The sequence below is a fragment of the Panthera uncia genome, assembly GCF_023721935.1.
Source record: "Panthera uncia isolate 11264 chromosome A1 unlocalized genomic scaffold, Puncia_PCG_1.0 HiC_scaffold_16, whole genome shotgun sequence".
Lineage (NCBI taxonomy): Eukaryota > Metazoa > Chordata > Mammalia > Carnivora > Felidae > Panthera > Panthera uncia.
Window position 1 is genome coordinate 67,249,988 of NW_026057576.1, and position 11,618 is coordinate 67,261,605.

General features: G+C 45.1%; 1 protein-coding gene across 1 annotated transcript in view; it reads right to left on the reverse strand.

The window, feature by feature from the left end:
* The window catches only part of SLC15A1 (solute carrier family 15 member 1), a 38,997-nt gene extending 27,582 nt beyond the window's left edge, over positions 1-11,415 (reverse strand). Inside the window, exons 1-7 of the mRNA XM_049647326.1 lie at positions 11,261-11,415; positions 10,040-10,056; positions 9,347-9,541; positions 9,104-9,245; positions 7,605-7,724; positions 856-955; positions 590-680 (exon numbers count right to left, since the gene is read on the reverse strand). Of these exons, the coding sequence (XP_049503283.1) occupies positions 590-680; positions 856-955; positions 7,605-7,724; positions 9,104-9,245; positions 9,347-9,541; positions 10,040-10,056; positions 11,261-11,415 (820 nt within the window). The remainder of the gene's footprint in view (positions 1-589; positions 681-855; positions 956-7,604; positions 7,725-9,103; positions 9,246-9,346; positions 9,542-10,039; positions 10,057-11,260) is intronic.
* Positions 11,416-11,618: the final 203 nt, after the last annotated feature.

Consider the following 11,618-nt stretch of genomic DNA (forward strand, 5'->3'; position numbering starts at 1 on the left):
GCTGACAGCTCAGAGCCTGGAGCCTGCTTCAGATTCTGTGCCTCCCTCTCTCTCTGTCCCGCCCCTGCTTACGCTCTGTCTCTCTCTCTCTCTCTCTCTCTCTCTCAAAACTAAATAAACATTTAAAAAATTTAAAAAAAAAAAACCAACAAGAAATAGTTGAGATGAGAGGAAGGCAAAGAATAAAATGTTGCCACTAAATTCTTCCTAACTCACTGCATATCGCTGGGGAGCACAAATTTGTGCCCAAAGGCACAAATGCCAAGTACAATCCATCCAGGTCTGGTTGCCAAACAGCACCTCTTTCTTGCCTTCTCTCTTACTGTGAGTAAAGACTTTGCATTAATAAAAACTTAGAAAAAATGATTGCCATGCTAGGGGTGTTTTAGATTCTTCAGTGGTCTTTGGGATAAGGGAGTCAAATAGTATTAGAGACGACACGAAGTTCATTTTCTGGATTTCGAAGTATCCGACAGCAGAAGCGTAATGGGAGAAAAGAGGGACAAAACGAACAAACAAAACAAGGACTTAAACTTGCCACCTGACTTTCTCCCCATAATTCAAAAAAAGAAAACCGGATATGTCTTACCTCTGAGCATGGGAGTGATGATAGTAGAAAGCAAGCTTCCAGCATTAATGGCCAAATAAAAGATGGAAAAGAATCGGTTTCTTTGTTTTTCCTGTAATTAAAAGGATAAGGTTACAATATGACTTTGGTTATATATCAACTGATCAAATGTGGCTGATGATCGGTCCTTGAAAAGAATCAAATGGAGAACAGACTTGGTGTCCGTGAATAATTTCTGGATGTTTATATTTGTTTTATGTAGTTTCTGTGAAGGCACATGATCTCACCTGGCCCTCTTCGAACTGGTCTCCACCAAATGCAGACACACAGGGCTTTATTCCTCCGGTTCCCAGAGCTATCAGGGCCAGGCCAATCATGGACAGTGCCCTAGGGAAAGGAGAGGGGATATTGCAGAAATGTGAGATTCTTCAAAGCAGGAGTCTCTCTGTCCTCTAATTTCCCTCAGAGGACCAGGGACAGTGGTTCTCTTTGGGTTCCTGGGCCCAATTTCCAGTGTAGGGAGGGGAATCCCCATACTAACAATAAACAATTCATGGCCACCGGCTGGGTGTCCTACAATTCAAAGCAATTCTGACACTCTCTACCCAGAGACAGTATCAGATTCCACAGCTCATACGACCCAGCAACAGCACTGCTGGGAATTTATCCAAGGGATACAGGAGTCCTGATGCATAGGGACACATGTACCCCAATGTTTATAGCAGCGCTTTCAACAACAGCCAAATCATGGAAAGAGCCCAAATGTCCATCAAATGATGACTGGATAAAGATGTGGTACATATATACAATGGAGTACTACTGAGCAATGAAAAAGAATGAAGTCTTGCCATCTGCAACTACATGGATGGAACTGGAGGGTATCATGCTGAGTGAAATAAGTCAGTCAGAGAAAAACAGATATCATGTTTTCACTCATATGTGGAAGTTGAGAAACTTCACGGAAGACCATGGGGGAAGGGAAAGAAAAAAACCATATGGTTACGGAGAGGGAGGAAACCCATAAGAGACTTTTAAAAACAGAGAACAAACTGAGGGTGAAAGAGAGTGAAATGGGTGATGGGCATCGAAGGTGGCACTTGTTGGGATAAGCACTGGGTGTTTTATGTAAGTGATGTATCACGGGAATCTACTCCTGAGGCCAACAGCACACTGTACACACTGTATGTTAGCTAACTTGACAAAAAATAATACTAAAAAAAATAATTAAAAAAAAATTCCACAGGTTAAGGGCTCAGTCCTATAAGACTGCCTTCCCCCCGACTTCAGGCACCACAGGCAAGCCTAGGTTGTCACCTGTGCCTCTGACTGATGAGCTACAAACTGGAAGTTCCAAAGACCATCTCCTTGAACTTCAGATACCAGTCACAATCCCAGGTTGTTGCCTGTACTTCTGACCTACTGGCTATAAATCAGTATAAACGACCTCCTTGTAGGGTTCAATTAACTTGCTGGAGCTGCTCACAGAACTCAGGAAACACTTTACTTACTAGATCACCAATTTATCATAAAAGGATATAACTTGGGAGCACTCAGGTGGAAGAAATGCACAGGACAAAATAGGTGGGAAGGGGCACGGAGCTCCCACGCCCTCTCCAGGGTGCCTCTGTCCACCGTACCTCCCTGTGCCTACCAACCTGGAAGCTCTTCCAACCCTGTCCTTTTGGGTTTTTATGGAGGCTTCCTTACATAGGCATGGTTGATTAAACCATTGGCCGCTGGATATTAACTCAATCTCCAGGCCCTCTCCCCCTCCCTGGAGGTCAGGGGGTGGGAATGAAAGTTCCAACTCTCTAGTCACATGATTGGTTCTTTTGGCAACCAGTCTCCATCCTTAGCCAGGTCCCCAAAGTCACCTCATCAACATAACAAGAGACAGTTCACCACTCTCATCACTTAGGGAATTCCAAGGGTTTTAGGAGCTCTGTTCCCCAAACAGGGAAGATTGAACACGTATTTCTTATTATAAATCACAATCTCACAGTAGTTAAACACAGAGAAGGGACTCAACCTGTTTGAGAAGATAATTCACAGGAATACAGTCTTGATAGCAGAATGAAATTTGAATTCATGGGCCTTAACATTACTATCACAATCTACTATCTTTTGATCCTCTCAAGAGATGCAGAGAAAGCATTTGACAAAATACAGCATCCTTTCTTGATAAAAACCCAAGATCATAAAAGCTATTCACAAAAGATCCACCGCTAATATCATCCTCAACGGGGAAAAACTGAGAGCTTTCCCCCTAAGGTCAGGAACATGACAAGGATGTCCACTCTCACCACTGTTATTCAACATAGTGTTGGAAATCCTAGCCTCAGCATTCAGACAACACAAAGAAATAAAAGGCATCCAAATTCGCAAGGAGGAAGTCAAACTCTCACTCTTTGCAGATGACATGATACTCTGTGCAAAACCCAAAAGACTCCACAAACTGCTAGAACTGATCCATGAACTCAGCAAAGTCACAGGATATAAGATCAATGCACAGAAATTGGTTGCATTTCTATACACCAATAATGAAGCAGCAGAAGGAAAAATTAAGGAATCTATTCTATTTACAACTGCACCAAAAACCATAAAATACCTAGGAATAGAGTTAACCACAGAGGTGAAAAATCTATACACTGAAAATTATAGAAAGCTTGTGAAATAAACTGAAGAAGACACAAAAAAATGGAAAAACATTCTATGCTCATGGACTGGAAGAACAAATATTGTTAAAATGTCGATTCTGCCCAAAGCAATCTACATATTCAATGCAATCCCTATCAAAATAACACCAGCATTCTTCACAGAGCTAGAACAAACAATCCTAAATTTGTATGGAACCAGAATAAACCCTGAATAGCCAAAGCTATCCTGAAAAAGAAAACCAAAGCTGGAGGTATCACAATTCTGGATTTCAAGCTATATTACAAAGCTGTAATCATCAAGACCATATGGTACTGGCACAAAAAAGACACACAGATCAATGGAACAGAATACAGAACCCATAATACACCCACAAACGTTTGGCCAACTAATCTTTGACAAAGAGGAAAGAATATCCAATGGAAAAAAGATGGGCTCTTCAGCAAATGGTATTGGGAAAACTGGACGGTGACATGCAGAAGAATGAACCTGAACCACTTTCTTATACCAGACACAAAAATAAAGTCAAAATGTATGAAAGACCTAAACATAAGTCTTGAAGCCATCAAAATCCTAGAGGAGAAAACAGGCAACAACCTCTTTGATCTTGGCCGCAGCAACTTCTTACTTGACATGTCTCCAGAGGCAAGGGAAACAAAAGCAAAAATGAACTATTGGGACCTCATCAAGATAAAAAGTTTCTGCACGGTGAAAGAAACAATCAGTAAACCTAAAAGGCAACCAAGGGAATGGGAGAAGATATTTACAAATGACACATCAGATAAAGGGTTAGTATCCAAAATCTATAAAGAACTTATCAAACTCAACATCCAAACACCAAATAATCCAGTGAAGAAATGGGCAAAAGACATGAATAGACATTTTTCTAAAGAAGACATCCAGATGGCCAACTGACACATGAAAAAATGTTCAACAAACTCATTAGCAGGGAGATACAAATCAAATCCACAATGAGATACCAGCTCACACCTGCCAGAATGGCTAAAATTAACAACTCAGGAAATGACAGATGTTGGTGAGGATGCAGAGAAAGAGAACACTTTTGCACTGCTGGGGGGGAATGCAAACTGGTGCAGCCACTCTGGAAAACAGCATGGAGGTTCCTCAAAAAGTTAAAAATAGAACTACCTTGCAACCCAGCAATTACACTACTAAGTATTTATCCAAAGGACATAGGTGTGCTGTTTTGAAGGGGCTCATGCACCCCAATGTTCATAGCAGCACTATCGACAATAGCCAAAGTATAGAAAGAGCCCAAATGTCCATCGACAGATGACTAGATAAAGAAGTCATGGGGTACTCGATCCAAAAGAATGAAATCTTGCCATTTGCAACAATGTGGATGGAGCTAGAGGGTATTATGCTACGTGACATTAGTCAGAGAAAGACAAGTATCATATGACTTCACTCATGTGGAATTTAAGATACAAAACAGATGAACGTAAGGGAAGAGAAGCAAAAAATAATACGAAAACAGAGAGGGAGACAAACCATAAGAGACTCTTAAATACAGAGAACAAACTGGGGGTTGCTGGAGGGGTTGTGGGGGGGATGGGCTAAATGGGTGAGGGGCATTAAGAAGGGCACTTGTTGGGATGAGCACTGGGTGTTACATGTAAGTGATGAATCACTGCATTCTATTCCTGAAATCATTATTACTCTCTCTGTTAACAAACTTGTATGTATATTTAAAAAACTTAAAGCAACCGCTTGAATACTGGACAAGGATTTATGTATGGAATTCTTTTGTACCTCTTACCGTTTTCAGTAAAAGAATGGGTAGGTAAAATGTGTCTGTGTGCACTGTGTCTAGTACAATCATAATAGAATCATAATAGTCATGAAAAGCCATGGAAAAAGACAATTTAAATGCAAAGCAGAGTATCAGGTTATGTGGTATGATCTTAACTTGTTTACAAAGTACAGAAGACTGGAAAGAAGCAGAATGAAAGATTTACTACTATAATCTTTTACAATGATAGAAGAGATTATTTGTAATAATGGAGGGAATTAAGGCTTAGTTACTTTTACTTCCCTTGTATTTTCCAAGTCTATGTATTTTACCTCCTGAATTGAAAAAAAAATCACTCATGGAACTTACCAACTCCCATTTTGTAGTTTTGTTAGATTTATAGTAGGTACTACAAATTTCAGGTTTTTTAAAAAAAAATTTTAAGTTTATTTATTTATTTTGAGAGAGAGAGAGAGAGCATGAGCACATGCACAAGCTGGGGAGGGACAGAGAGAGAGAGAGACAGAGAGAGAGAGAATCCCAAGCAGGCTCCATGCTGTCAGCACAGAGCCCAGTGGGGGGTTTGAACTCACAAACCATGAGATATGACCTGAGCTGAAATCAAGAATTGGACACTGAACTGACTGAGCTACCCAAGCACCCCAAATTTCAAGTTTTATAAGGGTTTACTCCAAATCTTCTTGTTTGCAAATATTACTTTAAAATTCTAACAAATATTTTAGGAAACTATAGATAAAGTCAAGGAAGATACTGCACATTGAAAAATTCCTTTAAAAAATCTGCTCAGGGGTGCCTGGGTGGCTTAGAGGGTTAAGCGTCCGACTTCGGCTCAGGTCATGATCTCACAGTCCGTGAGTTCGAGCCCCGCATCGGGCTCTGTGCTGACAGCTCAGAGCCTGGAGCCCATTTCAGATTCTGTGTCTCCCTCTCTCTCTGCCCCTCCCCTGTTCATGCTCTGTCTCTCTCTGTCTCAAAAATAAATAAACATTAAAAAAAATTTTTAAAAATCTGCTCATCTTAGGGCTCCTGGCTGGCTCAGTCAGAAGAGTGTGTGACTCTTGATCTCGGGGTTGTGAGTTCAAGCCCCATGTTGGGTGTAGAGTTTAGTTAAATAAATAAAACTTAAAAAAAATCATGCTCCTCTTCTTGAATTAACTGGCTGAAGCACTTTTTTTGTTTGCCTGTTAATAAACTTGTGCTTAGTGCTATCACTCTTTTATTTTTATTTATTTATTTAAAAAATTTTTTTATGTTTAGAGGCACCTGGGGGGCTCAATCGGTTGTCTAACTTAGGCTCAGGTCATGATCTAGTGGTTCATGGGTTCGAGCCCCATGTTGGGCTCTGAGCTGTCCGCACAGAGCCTGACGGGGGACTCGGACTCACCGGCAGTGAGATCATGACCTGAGCTGAAGTTGGAAGCTTAACCAACTGAGCCACTCAGGCACCCCCAAACATTTGAAATGACAACAAAACATGGCCGGTTGGATATGATGTACCGGGCCCTCTAGTGAGAGCTGTAGGTATGAACTCCATGAAATACGCTAAGAGACTAAGCTTTCTTGAATACTTACCACTTGCCAGGCCATGCTGTGGGTCCTTTACCCAGATTAAGGCACAAAACTGACACATGAAGTAGGCAGTTCCTACTGCCTAGGTACAGAGGTTAAGAAATGTGCTCAAGATCCCACAACTAGTAAAGGGCATAGCCAGCATTTGAACCAGTTAGCCTGGCTCCAAAGTCCATGTTCTTAATTGATACCATAGAAGAGAAAACTGAGGCCTGGGGAAGGTGAGCTGCCCAGGTCTTACAGCTCCTTTGTGAGTAGCTGGGACTCAGACATTGGAAGTGTGAGCTCCTGACCCGGTCATGGTCATACAACCACTCCCTTCCACCAGCGCAGTTCTCTGTGGGCACCGAGGGTGTTGCAGCAAGGGACCGGGTCTAAACAGCAATCCGATTGGCTAGCAAACCAGAAACGCCGGAACTGCAGATACCAATTTGAGTTTCCGTGATATTTCCCCAACCCATACGACACGTTACTCATAGATCAAGGAAAGGAAGCACAAGAACCGGGAACAAAATACATTTTTATAAGGCCAGACTGTAGTGATGGGAAATTAGTCTCACAGAGGAGCGTTTGTCAACGGCACTTTCCATCAAGAACTCAGAACACAGGGCTGCAATAAATATTTCTGAAACTGAATTACTGAAAAATAAGCGGAAGTATGGTACGAGGAGACACCCAAAGGCACAGAGTCTTGAGGAAACCTGGCACGATTAGGGATCAACGTCTGCGGGAGTTCTGTCCCTGTGAGGAAGATCAAGATTAACACAAGTATTCCGGGCGCTGACCGTGTGTCATGCGACATGTACCCGAGACAGCCAGGCGTCGAGTGAGCAGTGGCTCCAGACAGCTGCTAGGATGGTGACATACATAGACCCAACTCTTAGTCAACTAAAAAGCTTCCTCTAGGCTGATGAGGGAGGAAAGACCTCCTTGCACTTACGGTGAAGTTCAAGGAAAAAAGATGAAAAATTAGAGCATGGAGTAAGCCACCAGTGGCGGGGGGGTGGGGGTGGGGGACGGCAGCAGGTGTCAACTCACACATGTGTGGGGAGGTTGTCAGGGATTCCGTCATGGTCGAAGTCTGTGAGGTCATTAATGGAACTGACTGAAATCACCGCCTGTCCGATTGTGTATACGATGGACAGCGACACGATCGTCCTGTGTTGAGAGGGGTTAAGAGAACCTAAGTTAACTGCACGGTAGGAGCCCACTTCCTTCCCTCCCACAGAAAGGCCTCCTGCTTCAAAAGGCAAGACGCCAGCCATTGTGTACTTGTTTTTCAAACTTGAGTACCACTGGGAACTCTTCAAACAACAGAACAAAAAACAAAAACAAGAACTGCTAACTCCTAGAAAGGCAGCCTGCTGGAGAATTTGTTGCCCAGCCTGCACGTGTAAGTCACATCGGCTGGAGCCAGGGGAAGGGGCGGAAGATCGGTTTCATCTCCGAATTACTTGAAAAACTCAGTGTTTCCTTTTACCTAACTGCTGAGTCCGTCTATCTTCAAAAGGAAGAGATACTTATCTTGTGCCTGGTAACAATATTTGGCCAGGAGTGAGCCATTAATTATTTACCAAAAAAATTTTTAATGTTTAATTTTAAGAGAGACAGAGACAGAGTGTGAGTGGGTTGGGGCAGAGACAGAGGGAGACACAGAATCTGAAGCAGGCTCCAGGTTCTGAGCCCCCTACGCAGGGCTCGAACTCACAAACTGCGAGATCATGACCTGAGCCGAAGTCGGATGCTTAACCGACTGAGCCACCCAGGCGCCCCAGTCATTTTTATATTGTATTGAATGTACAGTGAGTTCATTTGTGTTTTCCAAGTTATCTAAGTATTTTACCTCCTGAATTGAAAAAAAGAAAATCACTCCTAGGATTTACCAACTCTCATTTTATGGTTTTGTTAGATTTATAGCAGGTACTACAAATTTCAAGTTAAAAACAATTTTTTTAAGTTTATTTATTTTGAGAGAAAGGGAGAGAGAGTGTGCGAGCCGGGGAGGGGGGGGAGCAGAGAGAGAGAGAGAGAATCAGTGAATTTGGCCCAGAAGAACCTCCACTTCCTTGCTCATTACGTTCTGGGGACTTCTCAGTAACCCTCTATTGGGGGCACTCGTGGAGCTGATCCTGTAGAATTGGATGAATGCCCCACATCCTCCCCGCCCAGAGAGCAGTGTGAGCCTTTCGGCAGCCGGCACATACATTAGGGAGCTTCTTTGTTCTCTAGACCTTAACTCTGCGACTCACACGTGATTAATGATAGACAGTATCCCTGCTACTATTTCAAGAGGAGACAGAGATGTCACCACTGTTTGGAGGAAGGAAAGAACCTACCAGTGCTACCTGCATTCACACTGCCAAACGCCAGGCACGGTGCTAGACCCGGGATACGATCTGAGCAGAAACAGCGCCTGACATGCTCTCCTAAGAGTTTTATGGGCCTTGATTCCTTGTTCCCACCGTCCGTCATCCCAAACCACAAAGCTGCAATTACTTCTTGGCTTGTTTCTTAACAAGGAAGCTGCAAATACTCACTTGAACTTTCCCAGCCAGGAGTCCGCGATCAGCGCGCCAAGGATGGGCGTCAGGTAGCACAGAGCCACAAACGTGTGGTAGATGGCCGTGGACAGATTATCATCCCATCCGATGAACCGTCTGAAGTACAGAATCAGGAGCGCTTTTTGCAGAGGGCAGGGGACGGGGCGAGAGGGGAGACAAAGTCAGGAGCTGTGGTAAGTCAGGCTCTTCACTCCGGGGAGGGAGGGTGAGGATGGTTACCTCTCATTCCATAGTAGGAAAATCTTTCACAGAACTCATTGACCACGATGAAGAAGATGCTCAGGGGGTAACCGAAGCAGCCCTGATGAAAACAAACGGTGTGGGATTGAAACACGCCCCCCACTGGCCCGTGTTCACGAGTGAGCGCTAACAGCATGGAAAGTAGCTGATGCACATTTAGCAACTTGTCAGTGACTGTCCAGAGGTGGAATCAAGAATTTAAAAAATGTTTCACCCCTTGCACTCCACACACAGACAACAGTGAAATAAAGCATCTGGTTTTATTGTTATTTTGAGAAAAACGAGACACACCGTGTCCTAAAGAAAAAACTCAGGATTGTCCCCGCACCAATGACACGAGTATATAATAGGAATTTAAAAAAAATTTTTTTAAATGTTTATTCATTTTTGAGAGACAGAGAGAGACACAGCATGAGCAAGAGAGGGGCAGAGAGAGAGACACACAGAATCCAAAGCAGGCTCCAGGCTCTGAGCTGTCAGCACAGAGCTCGACGCAGGGCTTGAACCCACGAACCGTGGGATCACGACCTGAGCCGAAGTCAGACGCTTATCCCACTGAGCCAACCAGGTGCCCCTGTGACGGGCATTTTTAAGCGAAGGAAGGACAGCTGTGAACATTTAGGAGCATATCAGACAAAACAAAGCTCTGTAGAGAAGGAAAAAAACACTCACCTGTGATCTGGACATTCCTGAAAGAAAAACAAAATGCCACTATTAAAGTCAAGTAATGAAAACACTTCCTGCAGAGTCTCAACTCAGACCCTCTGACTTTTCGGGGAGGTCAGATGTGCTGTCCAGACAGCTCCAGCCTTCTCTGGGAGCGGGACCTGGCATCAGATTTTCTTTTAATTAGCTCCTCAGGCAGTTTCATTGTGGTCAGAATTGAGAGTCAGAGGCTTCGAGAATAGCGCCAAGACCATTTCCTCCTGAAAACACTTCAAAGGCTGCCCATCGCCCACAGGGTGAAGACCAAACATTTCCGCTTGTCCTTTACTATCTCACGAGGTCAGTGGGGTTGGGTGAGGATTAAATAGTGGGAATGTGAAATGCTTCAGGGTGTCTAACACAGTGAGGACTCAGCCACCATTCCCATTACCTGTTCCCGCCTCTCTTCCAGCCCCTTCCACATGCACGGGGCGGGGCTCGCATGACACCCAGCTACCCGTTTGCTGAGCACGTTGGGCGCCCACTCAAAGACGGTAACGCACGAGACAGTGACTCCAGGAACGGCCCCTGCCCCTTCCTACACCTGTTGTAACTCTTGCCACGACACGACCCGCACTAGCCCCCTCTGCCTCCCGATTCTCCCAGAGTGCAATACCAGTTTGTATTTCTGCCTCCCCTCCAGGGGTGTCCACCTCCCCATCCCCAGCATCTTTCCCAGGACCTACCACATTGCGGGGCCTTATTGTCAGAAGAAGGAATTAGAAGAGCAGGAAGAAAAAAAGGTGAGAATCCAAGTAAGCCAGTGCAAACCAAGGGCCGTTGACTCGACTTTCTAGATCTTAGGCGAACCCTTCATGCCCTGCCCTGGCCTCCCCTGAATTTTGAGGAGAGCTGACCCATACCCGGGTTCGAGTCTTCAGGCCGTGTGGCACCGCTCCCTGCACCTACGCATGGCCCGTTCTTATCTGTGTCTGTCACATGCGGGGCCTCTCTCCATGGGGAATCATCCCTCCCCCTCCCTGGCTTCCACTGACCACATCTTAGAGTCCTTTGTTTTCAGGGGTCCGCGAGCACCCCCCCCACACCTCTATTCTGAATCTGTGACCCCACAAATGGTCTTCAAACTTCAGTGTGCCTCAGAATCGACCTCCTCGGGAGAACAGGTCGCCAAGCCCCATGCCCACAGCTGCTGACTCTGGGGCGGCCCCCTGAGCCTGCATTTCTCACAAGTCCCAAGCTGATGTCCCCGCCGGTTCAGGGACATCCCCGTGAGAACCACTCGCAGGCTGTGATGTCCAGTTGCCGGACTGATCTGCATGAGTAGTTCTGATCACCTCGCTGGCCCCGAGCTCCGCAGAGACACTCCGTGCCTGCTGTCCCATCACAGACGCTGGCCCTGCCGCCTTGGATTTTCATTCTGTGCAAGCCCCGAGCCCCAGCCCACAATAAACAAAACCGCAGCCCTGCCTGAGGAACTCCGCTCTTGGCCCAGACCCATGCGGTGGTCGAGACCCCCCTCCTTCATGGGCGGGGGCCTCGCTTCCTGATTCTGGTCACGCTGTGCCGTGGGCGTTGGCACTTCCCC